The sequence below is a fragment of the Kryptolebias marmoratus genome, linkage group LG14, assembly GCF_001649575.2.
Source record: "Kryptolebias marmoratus isolate JLee-2015 linkage group LG14, ASM164957v2, whole genome shotgun sequence".
Lineage (NCBI taxonomy): Eukaryota > Metazoa > Chordata > Actinopteri > Cyprinodontiformes > Rivulidae > Kryptolebias > Kryptolebias marmoratus.
In genome coordinates this window covers 19,304,537-19,329,218 of record NC_051443.1, presented here as the reverse complement: position 1 = coordinate 19,329,218, position 24,682 = coordinate 19,304,537, and the positions used below count along the sequence as shown (strand labels likewise).

The window sequence follows — 24,682 nt, the reverse complement described above, 5'->3', positions numbered from 1 at the left end:
AACTATACACACATTAACGTATGGATTATTTATCTATATGCATGTCTCAGAGGGCTGAGACTTTCTGAGAGGTCAGGTCAAAACACAGAACCACACAGACAAAATGAGTTACAGCAATTTATCTGAAGCACATCGGCTCCAAAAACACAACAAAAGGTGTAACTAAAATTGTATCTTTTTTTAAATATATATTTTTTTTTTCCAACTTTCAGTTTTTGTAGGGAACTTAAAAGGCAGAAAAATCCGATTCGTTCCGTCAGGGTTTTTCCTCTTTTTTTTTTTTTTTTTTTTTTCCAGCATGAGTACAGATTTTAGGTTTCTTCTGTTGATCTCTGACCTTCACTTTGAAAACGAGGAAGATCAGAGTTGCGTCTCTTCGTCATCTTCGTTCTTCCTCTTTCAGCCCAAGCAGGTACGATTGTTTATGTGGAGCCGACGCCCCGAGAACACCACCCGAGCAACGTTCAGTTTCTACAGCGCCCTCGTGGCACCGCGGGGCTCGTTCTTCGGACGTTTCGGTCACAAAAAATCCTCGTAGTCCAAGAGTTTGGAGTGTTGCCGTGTCTTCCAAAGGCGGTAGAGGCGGAAATCAAAATACATCTCGATCATTTCTTTGCCTTGAAAGAGAAATGAGATGGAAATACAATAAGACATAAGTTTGTATTCTGATCCAGACTGATTAAATACATAGAAATAGTTGTGTTTGTGTCTGTTACTGTTGTAGTCTAACGTTTAGGCAAGCTATTTTTTATTATTTTATTTTACAAACTTTTACAGCATCATTAATTTCCCATCACGCAGTTATTCTGTCAGGAATATTATGATCTATGCGCTGAAGGCGCTACAGCTAACTGCTGCTGTTTGCACATGTAAACAACACCATAATTAAAAGTTGAAAGCAGTGTAAATGTTGATAAAATAAAGTTTGTAAGAACCTACGTGACATTTTGGAGATTGGTTGTTTTAAGTCGGCGGCAATCCACTTTAGCTGCTTGTCGGAATTAAACTCCATTTTTCTAAAGTGAAGCCATTTAAAAAGCTATCTGAAACAAGTTAGATATTATTTGTTTATAAGCTTCCCATAGAACGCCACATTAAAAGATCTGAACTATCCCCTTCAGACATCGTTAGAGAAGCATGAGGACTAAAGCAAGTGAATATTCAAGAGGAATATGAGGCGATTTGAAATCAAAAGGAAGTTAAATTATAGATATTTTCCATTCTTCAAAAAAAATTTTTTTTAAGTTTTACAAATTCCTCTTATATTTTTCAGCACTGAATGGAACTTGTGTACATGTTTGCATAAATGTGTGCGTGTCCCTGCGATCTGCCTGTCTGAGTGTGTGTGTGTGTGTGTGTTTGTTGGGGTGTTCTGGGGCCCACCTTGCGCAGACAGCTCCAGCGGTGACTCAAACTCAACAGAATAAGGCCTCATCAGATTCTTCAATTTCTGGAACAGCTGTTGGGAGGAGATAAGAAAGCAAGCGCTAATTAAGCGTACTTCACTTGGATACGCTTACAACAGAGGAGCCTGTGTTTTCAGATACAACACACACAATGAGTTTAGCTTGTTACCGCCTGAGAGACAAATCAACACTGGAAACTAAAAAAAACAAAACAAGAAATGTAAAAGATGTTGATTTGACTCTTTAGCTTTTATGAGTCGACATAAAGTGATCTGTAAAACACCTCCGACAGCTTTACTCTTCAGTCGATAGCAGAGAGAAACAGAAATGTGATACTGGACAAATTGGATTCAAAACTTGCATTTTGTTGTCACAAAGGGACCCCAATATCAGGGGAATCAAATAGCAAAAGGGTTTTCTTTTGATTATTTATGATTCTGAATTGGAGGCGCTGCCCTTGTGTTGGCTGTGCTGTGCTGGGAGTCTTTTAAAAGAGATAAAAGATGGTGGTTAGATGGGAGGAGATTGTTTAAGGAGGTGGAGGAGAAGTGGCTTGTCTGTAGTGCAAAACAAGCTGGAGGCTAATAACTAATCCAAGGTAAACGAGGTGCATGTTGGGTAGTTTCCTGCTCGTCCGGTTAATCACTGTTGATGCCGTGACATTAGAAGATAGAAGGATTTTTATTTAGCCAACACAAGCTAAAAAAACACATTAAAGGATCTCTTTATGTTTGACATCACTTAAAAACAGCGGCACACAGACACTCTGACCTTCTCTCCATCCTTATGTTCACTGTGGACAGGAGGATGAAAGGAGGGTGATCATGTTCTCTTTTTATGTGAAATTGTTTGTCTGTTATCAAAACAGCTCACTAACAACTGGAAAGAATTAATCGAAACTCTCAAGAAGTAATCGTCAGATGTACATCTACAACTGATTGGCTTTTGGAGTCAGACTGATTTAACATTAGTCAATACAAAACTGGCTTAAACTCAATTTTGGAGATATTGAGATCAATTTTGGTGTGGTCGTAACTAAGAGTAAGCCCCAACATATACTCCAAGCACCACAATATTGCACAAGATCTTAGTTTAGAACTTTGACATTATCTCTTATGGTCAACCTTGTCTGTCTGTCAAAATATCTCATGAGCCACAGGATGTATTTTAATGAAATTAATGAAGCATTAGATACACATCTACAACTGATTAATGTTTGGCATCAACCTGATTGAAGATGGCTACCACAGCTAATCACCCTTAGCAAACTTTAAAATGGCTTTAACTCAAATATAGAGCTAAGATTTGGCCACCCCCAACAGATCTTTGTTTCAAACCTTCGCAAAGGGTGAAATCCATTCCTTCAAGGAATTCTACTTTCCTGTAAAACCAAAAAAGTTAATGCGACAATACCACATTTTTCATAAATTAAAACAACGTATTATCAGAATTTAATTTATTTAACATTACAAAAATCAGCTTTCTTTGTGCTTTCAGGTTGTTTTTTTTTCACACAAAGGGTTTGGTTTCATTTGCTTCCTGTAAATTTATGTATATGAATACATGCATCATAATGGGCAGTTTACAAAATGTGACTTTCATTTAAAATCTGGATCCTAAAGCTCAACATGTAACTTAATTAAAATCAAACTCTTGCTGTTGTTGTCCCCTTGAGTTTGGAATAAAACACTAAGATGTAGTTTAAATTGAGCCAAATCCTTGAAAAACAAAGAAAAATTTGATTGTGCCAAAAGTATTCACTCTCCTCCCTTCACACACATATGAACTTGAGTGACATCTCATTCTTAATCCATGGGGTTTATTATATTGTTGGTCCACTCTTTGCAGCTATAACAGCTTCAACTGTTCTGGGAAGACTTTCCACAGGTTTAGGAGTGTTTATGGGAATTTTTGACCATTCTTCCAGAAACTCGTCTGTGAGGTCAGACACTGATGTGCTGACTGCCTCTCAGTCTCTGCTCTAATTCATCCCAAAGGTGTTCTGTCAGGTTGAGGTCAGGACTCTGTGCAGGTCAGTCAAGTTCTTCCACACCAAACTCACTCATCCATGTCTTGATGGACCTTGCTTTGTGCACTGGTGTGCAGTCCTGTTGGAACAGGAAGGGGTCATCCCCAAACTGTTCCCACAAAGCTGGGAGCATTAAACTGTCCAAAATGTCTCGGTACGCTGAAGCATTAAGAGTTTCTTTTACTGGAACTAAGCATCCGAGCCCAACTCCTGAAAAACTGACTTGTCCGAACTCGTGCTTTACACTGCATGAGACGCTTGGCATTGCTCTTGGTGATGTAAGGCTTGGATGCAGCTGCTGGCCGAGTTGCTGTCGTTCCCAATCGTTTCCACTTTGTTATAAAACCACTAACAGCCGATTGTGGACTTATTGCACAGGTGGCATCCTATCATGGCACCACGCTGGAATTCATCGAGCTCCTAAGAGCGACCCATTCTTTCACAAATGTTTGTCGTAGCAGTCTGCATGCCCAGGTACTTGACTTTTTTTTACACCTGTGGCCATGGAAGGGATTAGGAACACCTGAATTCAATGATTTGGATGGGTGAGTGAATACCTTTGACAATATAATGCATATGCTTGTTCTGTTATCTTGACTTTTTTTAAAATTCTTTTCAAACAAAGATATGTGTTGGCATCTGTCTGTCTGTCTAGGTGCAGAATTCACTGATGTGCAGTCTGTTCTGCATTCTGTCCATCAACCCCGGAGAGAAGCACTTTATATAACAAAGGATTGTTTGGCAGACATGACAGGAACAGACAAGCCGGGTCAGACAAACACCGCTGGTGAGGGGTTGTGTCTGCGAGTGCCAGATTGTGCCTGCTTTTTTTTTTTTTTCTTTTCCCGGTACGTGTGTCACTGTGGGTCTTAATGTTTGTTCACATCAAGTTTATAGAAGTGCAGCATCATTTGGCGTCTGTGCTACTCAACTATATGCAGTAACATTACTCAGACATAGATAACAGTCAGACAGGTGGAGGAAGAAACAGCTCGATGGATAGCATGCTGATTATCAGACAGACAGGAAGAGCAGCTAGACGCAGGGAGAATAAATGTAAAAAGGCACCAAGGAATAAAATGTGGGGGAAATGAGTTATTAAATCAGATTTGAAACAATCTTAAAATCCTAATTTTAAAAATAATAGTTTACGGTAATGTAATGATTTAATGGAGCGACCCTCCTGGTTTCATACGTGACAATTTTCCCATGGACTAGTGAGGAAACAAGTTCTTTTTTTACACATTTCTTTGCTTGAGTTGGCTTGTAGGTTAGGAGAAAAAATTACTGTGACTGAGTCGAGTGCAGGAAAAAGGCACGAGCAGAAGCAACCATTTCTCAGCAGAACATAAAAAAAATTATTTAGATTAATTTTTTAAGACAAATTTTATTATTTTTGAGCAGCCAGGTACCAAATGGTCCGTGGACTGGTGCTGGTTCTTGGCCCAGTGGTCAGGGACCCCTGCTTTAAGAAATACCCCATCATGGAGGAGATTTAACCAGTTCCAAAACCAACTGAGATTGGAACCTGCAACTTTCTTGCTGAGAGGCAACATGTTTAATCTCCCATTGTTTAGCCTGACACACCACCAAATCACACTGAATTTCCCTACAGTCTGAGCACTTTCTCTGACACTTACTGATATTTTCACTCGACTTTGGGACCCTTGTGGAGCACGGTTAGAAACTGTGGCAGCGCCCACTATGAGCTTCAGTGTTTTTTCATTCTTGTTTGGTGAAATCTTCTCATTGAAAGTCCAACAGTGAGGCAGTTTAAGGTGTTTGGGTTTGTTTTAGTATTTAAATACCTTTTCTCCATTGGGGTTCCCCAGAACGTAGCATCCCATGATGTGGATCACATTTGGCTCTGGGTTGATTTTACTCATAAAACGACTCAGTCTCTTCCAGAATCTGAACAGAAAAATAAAACCACTTTCAGGATTCTGTTTCCTCAGAATGTAGAAAAGCATACATTTAAAAAAAAAAATACATAGGAAGAAAATTAAAATGACATTACATTAAGCTGCCCCAACTGCCTAATTTAAACTATTTTTTCAAGATGTGTAAATATAAATTTGTTCCCCCAAAAGTCATGGTCCAGGCTGTAAGAAAGTGAGCTTCATTTCCATATTCAGCGTTATCACATGTTTTTGCATTAAAAGTCATTAAAAATAAATGTGAATTTATGCGACTTCAGGCAGCAGAAATAGACCCAGAAGTAAAAACGACTTACTGGCTCATGTCTTCCTCCTTTTCCACTTTAGCAAAGGTTGCCACTTTATTCTTCAGTAAATACAAATGACCAGGTCCGCCCTATTTAACAGACCCAAAAATGTCAACATATAATACATGCAGTTCAGTGCAGCAGGTTATTATGTTCACTTGGTTCTATGAGATTCGGTACGATTTGTGTTTTCCTTTTCTCACCTGACAAAAAATAAGCATCCTCCAGAACTTGCTTCCTCTCCTGTATGCTGTGAGCTTCTTATCGATTTCCTCTGGGGCCCAGAAAAAGAGAGGGATTGATGTGAACGACAGAGATCGAGAGAGTTAAAACGAAACAAAAATAAAAGCACTGTGCAGCGAGAAGGAGACGCGTGCTTAAACAGATCGTCTGGAGGGAGCTGAAGTGTGATGAAAGACAGTGAAAACAAACACCGGCCAAAGGTGTGAGTTTCAATTAAATGTGACATCAAGTTAGGGCAGTAGCTGGTGTCACAGTAATATAAATTAGATCAATGAATGTCAGAGAAAATTACTACATTTGCATGTGTAAATAAAGATTTCAAATGGTTCTTTCAACTCCTTCATGTTCGCTTTGTTGTAGAATTGTTGGTTAGCAGCAACACTTTAACAACGCAGACACTCATTTTAAAACTGTCATCTAATTACACGTTCATGAGCGAAAGCCTTGTTCCTATCTAAAGTCTTTATTAAATGTGAAGTTTATCACTGATTTAATTTTCTGATCTTTAATATCAGAGTGCAGTTTGCTTTTTCCTGTTTAAGATCACAGGGGGGCTGCTGCATTTTAACGTTCATATTCCCTTCGATCAATTTTAAACATTGAACCATGCAGGCCTACAATATGTGTCTTTAGATTCGTGAAAATTAAAAATATAACTATCTCATTTTGAAATAATAAGTTAAAGTAAATATAATAATTAGACCTGTTTGTTGGATACTTTATTGGGACAATGAATTATTTAAAACTAAAAACAGACACCCTATTTATTTCAACTTTATTGATTGTAAATCAAAGGTAAACTTTTACTTCTAATTCTTATTATCAAGTAGAGTTATTTGTGCAGAATGCCTTATTTTAATGACTCGTAATCTGTGATGGGTTTCAAAAACTGCACTTTCTATTTTAAAAGAATTCAACAAATATTAGTTTTCTGGTAGAACTGAGAGGAAAATCACTGTGGGGCTGAACGTTGAAGTGGTTTAACAGGCTAACAAACTACTTGCATTATCAGATTAATACATTTGATGTCTTTAATTAGTAGTATCATTCACAAATTTGTGAAAAACTAGTCATGAAAATGGCTAAAACTAGTCTTTCCTGTTGTTGGTTAGCGCTACGAAGGGTGACTGCAGAGGGACCAAAGAGCTGCAGTTTGGAGACATTGGCCCTTTATGTTCAGCTTAAGTTTCCTGAACATGGTTCCTGTCATTTGTCATATCATTTTTCATATACAGTGTATACTACATCACTGTGCACAAGTTTTAAATCACCCCTAATTGATTTTCACGTTGCTTCCAAACAGCCAGACTTTCTTGCAATCTTGTAAAGTGGTCTTGCTCAATAGTTCTCCGGTCTTTCTGAAGGTCTTTCATAGTTTCTTTCTGTCTGGTCCTTGCCTCCTGAACATTACTGCATATTGTGCAATGTGTGTATAAATAAAAGAAACAGAGGACAAAAGCAGCAGCGTCAGGGCTACAAAACAGTACACAGCAGAGGAAAAGTATCTGAAAGTCATATTGGAAAGATTCTAACAAAGTTTGGCTCCTTGGAAGTAAAAGAGAAGGACGAGTCAAGACTTTTGCACAGTTCTGTAAATACTTTATACATTTTTTATTCGCTTTATAAGAGGCAATGCAAAAACGCTATTAACAATAAAACTTACCCAAAATATCATCAAAGGTTGCATGTTCGTGGTCCTAAAAGAGAAGACATTTTAGCAAAAACTTGGGGAAAAAAGACCTTTATCAGAAAAGAGCTTGTAAATGATTGATTGTGTTTTGTGATGTGTGCATGTGCACAAAGCATTAATGTGTCCGACTCACGTAGAGGATGGGGATGATGGACGGATCGTCCCTGCGGATTATGGTGGGAACGTACTCTGCCTTGGGAACCTTAGAGGAGATCAGCTGTGGGGGACGCAGGAAGAAAAAGAAAGAGGAGAAGAGATTTAGGAGTCTGGATCCAAAAAATGGATGAAAGTTAATAACTTGGAAAAATCTGAGCAAGGGGAAAAAGCAAAATGATTGTGTTCAAACGCTCCCTTTTTTTTAAAAAGTGGAATGTACAATTCTAAAAATATTACATTTTAAGAGACAAAACACACACAGTTAGCTTATTTAGTGTATCATCTATGAAATATTTTTGTTTTAAAGTGGTATTTTCATTTAGTAGTGACTTTTTAAATCCCTCCTGTGTACTTCTGACCCATTTCAGGACTGTTTGCTTTTAAAACTGTTTATGTATTGCATGTAATGATGGATGGATTGTGCCTTCAGATGAGAAGTGACTCTGCCAAGTCACGACCTCACTGTGGACTGTGAATTATGTGAATTTAAATAAGCTCAGCCTGAACTTGACCTCCACAGCTACAAATAAAAAACAACAAACCCTTTTCTGCTTGTTGAATAGACATTTTAGATGAGCTTTTCCTTCAGCAGATGTGAGAACTACGCAGCACTGCTCTGTCCACGGCCTTATCTCCTGCTTTAAAAAGCCCAAGTCTGGTGCTGAATCTCTAAATCTGTTTACTCTGCCTTTTTATGCACAAAAAAAACATATTAAATCTTTTCTGTGACACTAATTTTCCTATTTCCGTATTTATTTCTTCCTTTTTTTCCCCCCGACATTACTCAAAATTGTGTGACACAGTACTAAACGCGTATCTGAAATAACACATTCAGGGAACATCCACTTTATTATAATACACACATATCTGGCTGTTTAGAACCTCTAAAACAAAAATGTGGATGTGGGATGTTTTATTTTGACAGTTTTGTAATTATATTGCATTTATTGTATCTCCGACTTATGATGCTTGTCCTTAAAATGGTGTAAAAAGTTTATTATAAGCAATGTTACCTTTTATCAGACCCTGTCTACAGATTGTTCGAACATATGTTTGAAGATTCAGAGTGTAGAGACCGAAAATTACAAATAAAGTATCACGATTATCAATGATGTGGTTAGTCTGGGCCACAGTAATCCAGAGAAACCTAGCTTGGAGATAAAATGTCTACCAATATTATGAAAAGATGCTCAGATAATGTCTGTTCAAGAGTGTAATATTTTCTCTTACTCCTGCCGTTGAGATAAGAAATATAAGTATCATTGTTGCTACGCTCAGTGAGAGATCCAGATTACAACACAGTCTGAAGCCTGTAAAACTGGTGAGCCAGCTAGAAGTTAAACCTATTTTCTTCTAAATTAAAAAAAAGAAAAGAAAAACTTTTTACAACTTTTTCCTTTTTTTTATTCCTCATTTGCATTGTCTTACAAAATAAATACATTAGGCCACTTTGAAGAAACACTTTTTGTAAATGACCCAGTCTTGTTCAGACGTTTTTGAAATTAGGTTTAGTTTTATTTTTAAAAACTTTTTACTTTTAAGTGAACAGCATCAGCAGAAGGGGAAAACCTTTAGGAAAGTAAATGGTGAAAGTACAGATAATAATGTCCTATTAAGCTCCTGGCTGACAGCAGGAACAAGGTATTGTTATAGTTTGTGGTGTTTTAATAAATTTTTGTATGTGTACACAGTAAGTGATGTTGAAACTAAAAGCCTATAAACTGTTTTAATGTAAAAACTGAACCCAGATTTGCCACGCCAAAAGCTGGGTACTGTCATATTTTAAGTTAAATTTAAACAAACCAGGAACACAGCTTTATTTCTCTTGTAATTTTGTTGTTAGTGAACAGAAGCACATTTTAATATGTTTACCAGGAGCTAATTGTTGGTAATGTGACTAAGAATGGGACTTTCTGTTTGTATGTAAAGGCAAATAAGTGACTGGACGTTTTTGCAGCTCTTCGGGTGTGCTCACAATGTAACGGTTCACCACATGACTTTATGGATCAACTGTTTTATTTAATAAATATTGTGAGTCATTGGTGCAAGCGACCATCCTGATACAATTTTAATTGGAAAACTGATCATTTACTGCAGTAATAAGTCGCACAGTTAAATCTGATTCCCCATCTAATCCTCCACTTGCAGTTAATTGGATTTGAATAATAATAAATCTGAATGTATAAATCTGAACACTGAATACATACCATGATTTTGGGAGGAACAAAGTCGTCCCCCTCGCAGGCCAGCCTCTCCATCTCTTTCTCCTCCTCCCAGTCTATGGCCTCATCAAGACCCCCTTCCTCCAGGGTCCCACTGGAGGTCTGCAGGTCTCCACCTGGAAGAGAATAGTCATCAAGGTTTGAGCTAATGGGATGTACAGAGAGGGATCTGAAGCAAGAGGGATGATAGAAAACAAGAAGTTGAGTCAGAAAAGTGTGGAAAAAAGAAAAAAATAAGTTGTTTTTTATCTTTAATTAGGTGGTTGGTTTTCATCGCACCCTGAGAAAGGTCTGTATTTAGGTTCTTTCTTCTATTACATCTTGTGACAGTTTTTATACAGCTATTATGTGCTTGTTTGTAATAATTATAATAAAAATAATGACTTGACTTTTTTCATATAGATGAACAAACTCAGTAAACAAAGTGCCAAAAATCTTTGTAGAGGACAATCTGGAAACCATTTTGATGTTCACTAAAGAGCCGTAGCCTGTCAACTGTTCTTGTTTAAAATGAAGACTTTTTATTTTTTAATAAAGTATTTTTAAAGAGGAGTTGATGAAGAAAAGGGAGCATGGAATAAGAGAGAACAAGTCAGATTCACAGTTTCACCTGAGAAACAAGAGAACAGTTGTTTTCTCCCCCGTTAAGGAGGAAAAATAAGGCATCAAACGCACAATTAAACTCTTATTAACAGGTCATTTATTTTTCATCAAACACTGAAACACTGAGACAATGGGGATGGAGATAAAACAAAAAAAAAAACCCAACAAAAAACTACAACCACAAACTCAACGCAGACAGCATGCAAACAGTGAAGCGAAACCCAGTCAAAGCTCTGCAGAAGAATAAAAGATGCACAAGTCCTCGGAGTAACGATTCCACCAGCCGATACATTTAGACTCTGACACACACTCCGTACTCACAGAACGAGAGAGCGTCACAAAGTTGAAGAAAGACCCACGGTCATAAGGAGACAGATGGACAGGGTCAGCGTCAACAACAAGGACAGTCAGTTTGTATGTGTGATTGTAGGGTTGGTGTGTGTGTGTGTGTGTGTGTGTTAGTTGGCCAGGAGGCGAGTTGTAAAACTGCGATGCCAAAATGTCGCCTCATTATAAGTAAGATCTACAGACCAGACTGAGTGTCGTTCTCACAAGTCGTGTTTGTTTTGTTGGAGCTTTCTTTGGGATTAAACTTTAAAGTAAATCAGTCTCCGCTCGGAACAATGTTAATAAGATTTTTCACATTTTACAGCCTTAGATTAATCTTTACAGCTTAGGCTTCATTTAAGACTAAACATGATTTATCTTAGCAGCACTACCGCTTTGGCTCAAGCTCGTATACAGTATGCGTTCCAGCCATCAGACGCGTTGTTTAAGGAGCTAATTTCAGCTTGACGATTTAACATTTATATGAACAACCCAAGTTTGAAAATTAATTTGTGAGGAGGGAGCAGGAGTGAATCAATCTATCGACCAAAATGTGGAGGCACAAAGAAAATTAAATGAATCTAGAAATCTTTCAAAAACATAATTTCAGTTTTCATGGCCGTCATCTAAAGAATCTAAATACTTCAGAATAAGAATTTAGAATATTAAGATCTGTAAATGGGTAAAAATCATTGGGGATTGTTTCAATTACTCTTATTTAAACGGGAATCTTAAAATCTAATGAAACTGAATCCTATTATTTTCATATATTTGCTGTGTTTAGCAGTAACTAGCAAACAATGTTGAATAGAACTGGGTAACTTCTGTAACTAAGTTTTGTCATTTCATGGAAAACAGCAAAAAAATATATAAACATTAATGATTTTCCTGTATTCAACGCATAAGCTTCAAGTTTCTATTAACTTCTGTTGTGACTGACTGTTTGGCCGATGATGATGCTCTTATGTGTGGTATTGTCCAGTTTTTGTAGACAAGGTTTTCTGGAGTCTAAAACATGTCTGTTTTTGTAGAAAATTCATAAATATGTAAAAATAAATAGTACTTATCTGCCATTTTTTTTTTAATGAAAATTGGGTTTTACAAAAAAAAGAGGCAATTCTTCAGTCTAAGAGTTCCTTTCAGAAAGTGAACAAACTTGCCTTAATGTCCAGGCTGCTTTAAAACAATTAATTATTTTTATGCAGTTAAAAGTTGTGTAACTGTTAAACTAATGAAGTCAAACTAACTCAAGTTAATTGAACTCGAGAAGCAAGATTAAGCATGCTGACGCAGGTACGATGTGGGCAGAGGAGGGCAAAAAAATAACGTGCACGCCCTGGAATACAATTCTGCAAGCCGTGCAATAAAAATAAGCTGTGATTTTCCAAAAACTTGTCAAGCAAAACGCAGCCACGTGCAAATTCTCTGAGTTCAGCGAGACTGCAGCTCAAAGTTTATGTATTTTCTTGCAATTTGGAGTTCAGTTTGAGTCGCCAGCTAGTCTCAAACAGTTGCAGCCCAGTGAGATACTACTTTAAATCTCCAAGATGTAGAATTTAGAAACATTTAGTGGTACAATTTGTAAACTGTAATAAAGTTATGGAGGCCACATAAATGCAAAAGGGTTAATTTAGTGCTCGACTCATAACTGTAATGAAATGACAGTTGGACAAAACAAAAGGATGAAATGGATAAAAAGCCTTTTAATTTGTGGACGTAAGACAAAAACATTTTAAATGTAGTTTTACACAAATAGATGTAGTCCACTCATTCACTCATTTTATATACTCAGTCCTCACACTAAGCTGACCTTGTTATATTATTTTATGCCAGTCAATACACGATAAATACTAGTACTTTAATTACTGAGTAGGTATTTTGTGAGGACTTTAACTCACTTTTTATTGGCTTCATTTAATGAAGTGTAAACTCTCTACTTCTTTTTATAATAGCATTATAAAAGCTTAAACTCTGCTCTTTTAGTGGCCTAAAAAATAGCAATTTGAATTTGATTATAACTAGAAATTAGCAGATTTTTTTATCCCAGAATGTTGCCTTGTGGGGTCAGGATCTTTATCGCCTCGAGAATCAACATTTTTCACCGCTGCAAAACAAATTGTGTCCACGAGAGCAATTATTGCTGCACATTTTGTCTTTGTTCTCTCCTCCCTGTTTTGCTGCTAGAAGCTGCACCGGCACTTGTGTGTGTGTGTGTGTGTGTGTGTGTCTTTGCGTGTGCATGTGTGAGTCCGTGTTAACTCACTCTCTTTGGGTTCATGAGGAGAGTCAGTCTTGACAGGGGTGGGATCGCTCCAGGAACAGCTGAAACTCTTCGATCTACCTTCAGCGAACGCTGGTGCGGGCGAGGAGAGATAGTCACACACACGCTCACACATACACACACACCGACAAGCCTGCAAACGAGCTTTTCCCTCTGTATGCTCATCACCAAAAACACACAGGAGTGTTTGCAAAGACTACAGCTATAAGGCCACGAATATGCCGTACATATCCCCCAGAAGCTGCCCAACAAACAAATGAGCACAAAACCAATCCTCAAATTTATCATTACTGTTGGTATAATTATCAGTAAGTGAGTCACTGAGCGGTTCTAACACAATCAGCTCTGCTTTACACAGTTTCACATAATGTTTGAATATTTTTAGACCACTTGAAAGTGCTTGACATGGTTTATGAACAGTTTTCCTTAAGGCACGGTAGTTCTTGGCCAAGGATTTATTTTTAGCTGCTTTTTTTTTCCAGAATCCATTTCCTTATCATTCATATAGATAATCTTTCTTGTGATCAAAAGCACATTTTCCCCACAAAGGCAGTTTCTGTTGAGAAACATAATGTACTCATTTCGGTATGCTTTGTTTAGAGATAGAATCATAAATATTGAGGGTTTTGAAAGCTTTGATTTTGTTTTCGTATTCTCAGGCTAACTTTGTCTCAGGTTCAGATTGTTTTATTTAAGAGTCTGACATTTATCTTCTGTGCCTTCAGATGAAGAAAATGGTGCAGAGATGTGAGAAAAAATGATCTAAACTAGTTTCAGCACCAGTATATTAACTCTGATCACAAATCATAATGTTGCCTTTTATTAGATTTTTACTCATTTTCCAACGTCCAGTGAAGTTAAAATTGTGAAAAGAAGAGCAGCGCCACAAGTGACAATTCAAATTGTTTTACTAAACCTGATTTAATCATAATTACAGTAACTTCTGCGTTTATTTCCAATCTGATAAAATTCTTGATTCATAAGTAATGGATTAAAAAAAGCTACTGGAAAAAAAACCCATCAATTTATACAATTGGTTGCAAAGGTATTCACCCTCATTAGTAATACTTCAGTTTCTTGCCTTATGATTTAAAATTTAAACAGATTTTAATTTGATTTTCAGTGATGATTCTTCAAAACATTTATGTAAAACAAAGTCTTGGGGTCAGATGACACTAAATTTGAACTTTTTGGCCATCAAGGACAAACCAAACGGTTCTCAGTTATGCTGAGAGCAGGATCCCTACATTGAAGCATAGTGGTGGCAGCATCATGACATGGGGATGTTTTTCATCAGCAGGAAGTGGGAATGGATGAATGGAGCAAAATACAGAGAAAGATGTGAGACTGAGACAGAGGTCCACCTTCCAGCAGGACAAGGACCCTAAACACAACGCTGAAGCAACACTCCACTGGTTGAAGGAGGACCAGTTAAATGTCTTAAAATGGTCCAGTCAAACCCTAGACCTCAGTCCAACTGAATTTGATTTAAAGATTGTTGTATTCAAGCAGCACCCATCCAGCTTAAAGGAGTTAAAAACTGTTTGTCATGAAGAAAAACTCCAGTGTTGAGATGGAGACGAAACTGAAGAGAATTTCTGATCAATCTGCTGCAAAACGTGTCTCTCCGAATTGTTTACTGGGGGGTGAATACATATGCATGAACTGTTTTTTAGTTTGATATATTTTAGGAATTGTTTAAAACCAAATTGTCCCTCCTTTTCATCATTTTGAAGTTTTCCGTGTCCGTTTGTTACATTTAAATTCCAGGTTTTCCATACAACAAAATAGAAAGATTACCAGGGGGTGAATACTTTTGCAATCTACTGTAACTTTTCTTCATTGACAAAAAGCTGTTGCCTACTGTTTGTTACTTCAAACATCGCTAATAATTATCCCTTAATTGCAGTTTTAGTTTTATTTAATGTCTTTTTCTTTGAACTTTGCAACCAACCATCAAACGTTCAAACAGACAAGACAGGAAAAAGTCTCTCTGCAGCACATTTTCACATTTTCCATGCTCTCACATACAAAATATGCACAAATTTCTGGCTGATTGAAAAGACAGTAAGCTCAGAGGAAGACTGAAGTAGCAGTGCTCGATGCCACACATGCAAATATACACCACAGGAAAAAAAAAAGAAAAAGAAAGAAAGAAAAAGTGATGATGGTGAGGTGAGTAACATCACAGTCGGTTTGAACAAACGTATCAACCAAACACACACATCTGACTCACTCTGTGCTTTAATCCTCCTGCTGCCCACCATCCGAAGATGCTTCCGGAAGTTCCTGTGGGTAGCCAAATCAAAGTGGAGGAGGGATAACGGAAAACGAAGGGAGGGGACCGCAACACGAAGAGGAGAAGGAGGAAGAGGTGGGCGGATGGAAGAGCCGGGCGAGACAAAAAAAAAGAACAAACTTCAATGTCAGGATTCTTCTGAAGGTTGAAAAGAGACAATTAGGCCAAATAAAGCCAACATTTTGTTGTCAGTGTGAGGAGAAAATAAGAGTCGGAGGTGCATGGTGGGAGTAATACAACACATCTTCTATTAATATCATGTTGTTGGAGTTTACTGTAAAGCTCTGAGGCCTTCTTATGAAACTGACCTGGACATCTGTTCTACGTCAGAAAGTCAGGAGGTTTATTCATGCAACAGGCAAAAGGGAAACCCAGTTTTTGTGAGTTCTGATCTGCTGTGCTGCCGGTGGATTCTTTTTCCCTCGCAGATATATTTGAATTTCAAATGGGTTTTTTTGTTTGTTTGTTTGGTCGAACGCATACACAGAGAAGTAAAAAAAAAAGATCAAGATGTTCTGTTTTCTTTTAGCTCCTGAGAAAAAATGGGAAGAAAAGACACAGACATTAAAACAGTTCACTGGAATTGGTTGTTGGACCAAAATGGAACAAATGGAGCAGCTGATTAAAAAAAAAAAGGATTACATAAAATATGTTTTTGTAGAAATATATTTGCTGCTGAGATGTTTCAAACATCAAGTCCTCCTTCTGACAACATATGTCTCTGTGTGTTCATTTGTTTGTTAGCAAAATATCTCATGAACCTGTGGACAGATTTGAATGAAACTAAAAATAATCACTGGATGTACATCCTCAGCTGATTACCTTTTGTAGACAATCCAAATCAAGATGGCTCCTGCAGCTAACTAAATGTTGGAAACACAACAATGGAAGCAACTCAGCAAGTTTACAGATATTGAGCTACAACTTGGAGTGGTAGTAGCTGAGAGTCATCCCTAATACATACTTGAGCAATATTTTTGATTAAATCTTTGGCATTGACCCTCTTTGTCTGTTAGCAAAACATCTCATTGTCCACCAGATGGATTTTAATGAAACGCTCTGGAAATAATAATTTAAAATACACGTACAACTCATTAACATTTGGAATCAACCCGATTCAAAATTACTTTAGGCAACAGAAAACTAACTATAACTCAGTCAGTTTTACAGACATTGAGCTAAAATTTGGTGTGTTAGTAGCTGAGAGTCATACTCAACACATTCCTTGAGCACCAACACATCTGGCGTTCTCTCACAATAATACATGAGACTGTGTCATATAAGTTTGACCAAAACAGCCATAATTCTGTCCCTTTTCGGGGATAAGAATTCCTTCAATGCTTTTGTGTGAGATACTGTATGATCACAGCAGCTGTGTTAGTAACATACACATTTACAGGTTTTCAGTCTCTAAGGTTTTGATAATTTTATCAGCCTCTTAAACAGACAATACTTAGAGTCATCAGTGGGGCCTGACTGCTTTTTAAGGCCGACAGAGGTTCACCGACTGCCTATTTATCATCTATTAATCATAAGTTTTGCCCCACTGTGTTCCACTTAATGATCCGTTTAGGCATACTTAATAACAACAAAGGTTTTGTTCGATTTTTTTTTTTTCTAACGACTTGCTGCCAGATCTCAACATGATGTTCTATGCAAGCGATAAACAGCCTTTTATGTTTCTGAGCTCCTCCCATGTCATCGCCACACACGGGATCAGTGCACCAAGCACTCATTATTAATGGTCTCTGCATGTGGGTATGTGTGAGTGGGAAGTTTGTTTATCTGGTGATAGGAAAGCACATAAATTTAGAGGCAGCAGCTAAAGAAAATATTAGTTAATTAAAATGCAGCGATGTAGAAACAATTGTGTGCATCTCTGGTGCAAGCATCTTACCTACTGTATGTTAATGTAAACTGTGCTCAACGCTATCGGCTCTAATGATAAATGTTTGGTTAATTAATCTTATTTTAAGTAATTACGTATGATAATGATGTATTTATTGCTCAGTTAGTGAACAATAAAACTGTAGCCATTTGTCTGGCTGTGTGTAGGACTTTGTATTACTGCATGATGGTGAAGAAAAAAGCAGCATGCAACCAGGAAACAAAGCTGTAAGTTGGAAATGTAAGAGACCATAAGTACAACTAATTTGGCTGGATTTGTTGGTTTTAGACAACTGCAGAAATATTACCCAGAGTTTCTATAGTCCTGTTAATATCACCCACTGGAAATCATGTAATCACCTGTATTTCACTGTCTGTTAGCAAAATATCTCATGAACCAGTGGATGGATTTTAATGAAACTCTTAGATGAACATCTACAGCTGATGAACTTTTGGACTCAACCAAATTCAAGATGGCCGCTGCAGCTAATCAACACAAAAATGACTATAACACAGACAGTTTTACAGATGCTGTAAACAGTATGAGAGTTCCCATGTCATACTCCAAGCACAAATTTATTTTTTACATTATCTTTGTTTAAAACTTCAGCATTAACTTATGGAATCAGCCTTATTTGTCTGTTAGCAAAATATATCATGAATCACTGGATAGATTTTAATAAAACTCAAAAATATTATGACTGCATGTATATCTACATTTCAATAACTTTTGGAGCCAACCTGCTTCAAGGTAATTGCTGCAGCTAATCAACCAGCAAACACAATAATGGCTCTAACTCAGTTTTACTGATATTACAGTACAGTTTTATGTGGCTATACCCAAGAGTCAGTCATCACATACTTCTAGCACTAACAGATCACGTAAGATGTTTATTTGAAACATTGGCATGCAAAGCAGCAGGCAATACGCTTCCTTTTAAAAATACTAGTTTCTTATTATGTGTTTTAACCCCAAATGAAATCATTAATATGAATATACTTTTTTGCCAGTGGGTGGCCCTGGACGTTCCCCTCAAAAATGTGAATATCCTCCTGACATGTTCTGTACGCTCAGATCATTGACTCTGATGAATTAACACGCCGCGTTAACGATGCTGACACTGCAGATGGATGACACTGAGATGTCAAAGGAACTGAGATGTACTGCCTGGTGTCACATTCACCATCTGGCCCCTTTGTGACAGAGCAGCTGGGCCTGAGTGGGACGCTTTCTGAACTTGTCAGAGGAGCGAGGACTCTTCCAAGTGTTACAGAATCTCACTCTGCCTGTCCAAAAACGCTCAAAAAAAAAAATTTGTGTACAAATTTATGTAACTAAACTTTTAGGGAAATAAATGTGAGGGAACATTCAGAGATTTGGATCAATGCAAGTTGTGCTGCACTGTACATCTAAATGCCGAAGCCTTTAGAACATTTGAATAATCTATTCAAAAGAACTGCAAGTGACTTATCAACACATGTCTAACACTATATTAAACATTTTAATTAGTCCTTTTAAAGCTCCCCGGCATCTTTGTACCTTCAAGTGCCACATTCTCACCCCTCAGCTTTGTCAGATTAGAGCTGATTGTTAATAAATAACAAAAGTGCAGCTTGTAATGGGAGTATTAACAAAAGTCAAAAAGAGAAATTCCATTTTCTGTGAAAATGCCGTGTGAAAGAGCTGGGTGTTGAACAACTTTGCTGATAAAGCCAAAACTGAGTTTTTACAGTTAAAAAAGCAGAAGGCTGGCTAAAAGATAACAAAAAAAGTGTAACAGAAGCTAAAAGTAGAAAATAAAATGCAAGCTAAAAATAGCAAAAAGCTAGCTAAAAGTGAAAAGTGGCAAAATACTGGTTAAAGGCAGCAAAAGCGTTTGCTACAAGATAAAAGTAGCCAAAAGCCAGAGAAATGTAGCAAAAGACTAGCCTGAAAGTAAAGTAGCAAAAGGCTAGCTAGAAGCTAAAAGTAGCAGATTGGTAGCTGAAAGCTAAAAGTAGAACTAGAAGACAAAAAGGAGAGCAAGTATGCTGACGTAAATTCAAAGAGAACCATGTTTTTCTAAGAATCAATGAGATTTCAGTGTGCTTTTGAGGGGAAAATATGTATAAAACAAAGTTAAACATTTTGAAATTTATAAAAATTAAAAAAAACAAAAGTCACGGCACCCATCTGCTGAATGAGCATGATGTGTTGATGGCTAAAACAGCACAAAGTATGTAGAAGTAGTTAGAAAGTACGGAAAAATGGAAAAACAGTCAAATAATTTTCTGAATGCTAAATTAGCATTCGCACAAATAAGGGGGCGCCTCGTACCTCTGGATGACTTCTGCTGAATCTTGTTCCCTCTCCCTCCTTTTTCTCTGCACAAATCCCCGGAAAGCCCTGGCAGGACGTGGCACAGTATTAAAGGGATGAGAGCGGGAGAATGCTGGTGTAGGGGGGCAGTAAGGGGCCGTGCAGGGAGCAGAATGCCATGGCTTTCAGCTGCAGGGTTTATTCAGCTATGACGAAGACTGTTATTCATGATGGCAGCAAACAGGGTTAAACTAAAGTTTCAGCTCACTTCTGCAACAAACGTAACGGCATGAGTAGGATATGAGCCATTACGTATTTGAAAAGGTGATTTTGTGACCTTCTGTGCCATGTCAGGTTGTCATCTTTCATTTTTAATGCAATAGTTAGCTTTGGGTCAGTCATATAGTTTTTAACTTTAACAAAATAAGTCACATTTTTTAATTTTTTTATAATAGCTTTGCCAATCTTGAGGCTAACTCTAATTCAAATCCTGAAGAAGCAGCTGAAATAAAACAAAAAGGCTCGATTTCTTATGCCATGTTTAATACTCTCAGTTCGAAGTTCATTAATTTTAACTGAACAAATGCTCAATATTAAAGCAAAACACCACCACAAGTGGTCTAAAGCAAACTGAGGTGTTTTTGTGAAAGTCTGGAGTCGCATTTAGATCAGCAGCTGAAAAAAAAAGTCACTCCGCTATTCAGAAAGTCATTTGTCTCTGCTCACAATAAACGTTGAGCAAACATGGTGTGAAACGCAGCACTTTCAATGTGTGTCTTCAGTAGTTATTAGTTGTCAACAGTCCAGTGAAACTAACAAACATTTGTTCCAATAAAAGACAAAACTAGAGTTTGAGCTCCTTAAACTTTGAGAAGAATAATGTGTGTTCATAATATTTATCTGTGATTACCTAAATCTGTGGTAAGTAAAGAACATTAGTTGTCAAAAGTCTCATTAAGTTGTCCCATTTTATGAAAAAATAAGGTAATTTTGATTTTTGTGGCAACACTACATAGCTATGTTTACCATCGTTTACCGATTGCTTAGTTTAAACATTTTATATGGTTTGAGTTATGAATGAAATATGGGTGCAAGCCATTGCGTTCTATTATATACATTTTACACAATGTCCCAAGGTTTTTAGAACTGGAGTTGTACATTTCTTAGAGATTTGAGCTAAAAGTTGTAAAAGAAAGCAATTTAGGAGCTTGTGTGAATTTAGTTAATTTCATTACACATAATACTGTGTTTTATGGCACCACGTGTCAAAGTCCAGACTTTCAACCAGGAGCCTGAGGTCTGTGTTGCATCTGACTGTTACAATTTTAAGTTGTTTTTTTTCTAGGCCTTTATTTTATGTTTATTTTAAGTTTGGTTAGTTTGAATATCTGTTGTTGTGAAGACTTTACTTTGTTTTAGACTTGCCCTGAAGATTTACTGCAGTCAGCGTCACAGCCTTTATTTTTAAACTGTTTTGCATTGTAGACAAATGTAGCTGTCACAGATTTTGGTGTTCAAAAGCAGCTTATGTTAGTTTGGAGTTTGGAGTGGAAAGTATGCAGAGTGAAACGTTACGGTTTTAGTTTGTTAAAATACTAGCAGTGTTAATAATGTTAGCAGTAAATGACACACTATTCATAGACAACGTATCTGCTTTGGCTTAACTAAACTACCAAAATTGACAAACAACTTCCTGTTACACAGAAACAGCAGTTTACAGACAGATATTAGTGCCATGAAATTTATTCTTATCAAACTTTCTCCAAAAGCAAGTTTCTACAATCACTTTCAAAGTCAGCCAAAGTCAACCAGCCAGCTCAAATTCAGCAATAATTTGAACAACTGTGAAGTGGGGTTACAGCACTCTAACGCGATTGCTGCTTATATATATGTGTGTGTGGGTGTGTGTGTGTGTGTGTGTGTGTGTGTGTGAGATTCCAGTTGGCAGAGTTTCGGTCCTTCGACACAAAGACAGTCATTTTCTGGACTTCACTTTGGCAGACTTACTCAGCTGCAGTGGATTTACACTGGACTTTATCCCTTCTGTTGCATGAAAATCCTGTAACTTTCTCCTTTGGGCTTTTAGTTGGAATTAAAAGGTCTCATTTGCGCTGACAGGTCTTCAACCTTGACTATCCGAAACTGCCAATCAGATGATAAACCTTTAGAAAAATCCTCTCAAATGTAAATTTTAGAAATTTAAAGGAAAAAAATACATATCCAGTTGCCTATTCTTTGTCAACCTGTCAAGCTCCACACTGGCTAATATACAGTCAAATACTGCTAAAATGTATAATTGCTGTTTTAACTACTAGTAGATGAAGGTTAATTGTAGATTTCAGCTGTTAAGGGCAAGTGTTAGGTGAGCTGAAAACAAGAAAAGCGTCCAGAGAAGATTACTCACGATATCCTGTTTGAGGATCCCGAGATGAATCAGAATGCAAGAAGAGAAGAAAGAGACAAGTGTGTCAGTGTTTGATCTCCATGAATAAAACAGCAGCAAATAATATTACATTAGAGCTGCTGGCCTGTGCTCACTTAACTAGCAGCCGCTTACGCTTACAATATATTCACTGGATATAATTTTTGAGCTTGAAACATAAGAAAACAAGCTTCTATTCAAAGATTAAAGAAGAATGTGCAAAACACTGAAGTGAAAATGGCTTCAAATGGCAGAGATAAAGCAGACTGCAGGAGATTTTGCATTTTCATGTGAACTAATTATGACAGCTGAGATATCTTTTATAGCTGCAGGTGATGTCGAGACAGAATCTCATTTAGCTTTCATATGCAAATACAAGAACTTTAGACTAGAAGCCCTGACTCATACTCACATTTATCTACATGTGTCATTTGTTTAATGTCTTTATGAAAAACATTCTTTGGTTATGCATGCTTCAGCCCTTGAACTACAAGCTCTATAAGCTCAACCTTACTGCTGCTAATACAAACAATTGTTCAAGTTCATTTGGTAGACTTCTAATTATTGCACAATGTCATGAAAAGCAGGCAATTGTGTAAACTTGTGCATTTTTGTGTGCATGTGTTTGTTTATGTGTCTTCCTGTTAGCAAAATATATCATGAAACAGATGGATTTTAATGAAACACTCAGAAAACTTGTCAATAACTAATTAATGTTTGGAGTTCAATTGATTCAAAATGACCACCACAGCTAATTGACTCCATCGGTTTTACAGTTATTTAGTAAAAATATGGTGTGGTTGGTGTGGCCTTTGTTTCAAATTTTGTCATGCAGCATGACAGGCAGCATGCATTTCTTCAAGTAATTCTAGTTTCATTAAACATTTAGGCTATTGCTTGGCAACAATTTTGGATATTTTGGTTATTTTCTTCCAAAGGTGTCAAATCTTTCCATAAGCCTACAAAGACTGCATAAAACAATTAAATCTGCATTCCTTGTAGGAATGCATACCACCTGCCTCCTTGTTTGCCAACATTTTTGAAGCAAGTTCTTGTGCAATCTGTTAGTGCTCAGAGTATGTGTTGAAGATGAATCTCAGCTACTATCACACCAAATTCTAGCTCAGTATCTGCAAAATTGACTGAGTTTTAGCCATTTTTGTGTTTGCTAAGCCTGAATAGCTGCGGGAGCCATCTTGAATCAGGCTGACTCCTGAAGTTAATCAGATGTGCATTTGATAATTCTTTCCTGATAGTTACTTTAAAATTTCTCCATTGGTTCACAAAGATTTTGCTAATAAATGCTCAAGTTACCATATGCACACACACACACAAGTATTTACATGATTGACCACGTTTCATGGCAGCAGGCAATAAAACATTTACAGTAGAGTTACTGTGATTCAGTTATTTAACTTTACGCTGACAAAATATTTACTGTGATGAATTTTTTTGTTTAAGTTTTAAGGCTTTGGAATGGAAACTACTTCTAGCTTGCAAAAATGCAAATCTTGCAACATGGAAGATTGAAAATCAATCTAAAATTCAATAGCACACTTTGGAAAATGGCTGTCAGGACTGTATTTAACAATTTATTTATAGTTAATGTCAGAAACACCCTTTTGGTTAGTTTCTGACAGTGTAAACAGTTGGCATACATACAGTATTTGTATGCGTTTTAAAAGGTTGAAAACTCACGCCTGCATAGTTGTTGTGGCCGTTTGAAAGGAGAACATATTTTCCTTGGGGAACCAGTTCGTGTCCTCTGCAAGTAGAGAGAAAAATAAGAATTCCAATGTTTGATGGACAAAGAAAACAATCTGTGCAGCTTATTGGCAATAGTTGAGTTAAGATTAAAGTGAAAGCACAAAACCAGCACCAGCACCAGCACCTCACAGTCCACCACTCCACAAATGGAGAGAGGGAGACACAAAGGAAGAGACAGCAGAGGAGAGACGGAGAGTTAAGCTGATGTCATACTCCATGAGAAGTCACAAAGTCAGCTCTCATTCACGTGGTTGTGCGACGAAAACTGAGTCATTTTCTTCGCCACTTCGGCACACAACTCCCTGGACAAACTTTTTCTCACAGAGGTTTGCTCCAAGTATTGTGTGATTGGTCAGAAGTTGTTCTGGGTGTGTTTATGCAGTAAAGCCGGTGAGCTTTATTGGAGACATTTTGCTTCTACTGTGCCACTGAGAAGCAGCTGGCCAAGGGGGTTAAATGAATTTTAAAATGAACTTAAAGAGATAGTCAGTTGACGAAGAACCTAATCACAGTTATTGAGCACGAAGGAGACTGTGCGTAGACACAGGTGGCTCTTTTTTGCTGTGGTGGCTGGAAGGAAGTACTCCTCAGCCGGGCAGCGTAGGGACACATTCTCTTTGTTCGATCATTATTGTGCACTGTCAAATTTGCCAGAGCCAAACGGCGTGTATGGGGCGCCGTTTGTAAAGGAGCTTGTGCTCAAAATTCATGCCTAAATTTTGTCACATTTAGCTTCAAACACTGTTTTAAAATGTAGTGTTGATTTTCTGATGTCACTTTTTACAACATTTAGCTAATTACATGTAATTGTTACAGCTACATGCTAA

At 37.3% G+C, this 24,682-nt stretch overlaps 1 protein-coding gene across 7 annotated transcripts in view; it reads right to left on the bottom strand.

Annotated features, from left to right (window-relative positions):
- Positions 1-271: 271 nt before the first annotated feature.
- The window catches only part of LOC108232714 (NMDA receptor synaptonuclear signaling and neuronal migration factor), a 41,560-nt gene continuing 17,149 nt past the window's right edge, over positions 272-24,682 (bottom strand). For 3 of the 7 annotated variants that reach the window (XM_017410685.3, XM_017410690.3, XM_017410686.3), the window contains 13 exons: positions 23,787-23,853; positions 22,071-22,076; positions 19,685-19,753; positions 15,418-15,470; positions 13,164-13,253; positions 9,956-10,086; positions 7,726-7,809; positions 7,566-7,599; positions 5,863-5,933; positions 5,669-5,748; positions 5,244-5,346; positions 1,384-1,459; positions 272-617 (listed from right to left, as the gene is read on the bottom strand). In XM_017410685.3, coding sequence (XP_017266174.1) covers positions 520-617; positions 1,384-1,459; positions 5,244-5,346; positions 5,669-5,748; positions 5,863-5,933; positions 7,566-7,599; positions 7,726-7,809; positions 9,956-10,086; positions 13,164-13,253; positions 15,418-15,470; positions 19,685-19,753; positions 22,071-22,076; positions 23,787-23,853 — 962 coding nt within the window. In that variant the 3' untranslated portion in view covers positions 272-519. The remainder of the gene's footprint in view (positions 618-1,383; positions 1,460-5,243; positions 5,347-5,668; positions 5,749-5,862; positions 5,934-7,565; positions 7,600-7,725; positions 7,810-9,955; positions 10,087-13,163; positions 13,254-15,417; positions 15,471-19,684; positions 19,754-22,070; positions 22,077-23,786; positions 23,854-24,682) is intronic. The other 4 variants (XM_017410687.3, XM_017410691.3, XM_017410689.3 and 1 more) reach the window with 3 other exon arrangements.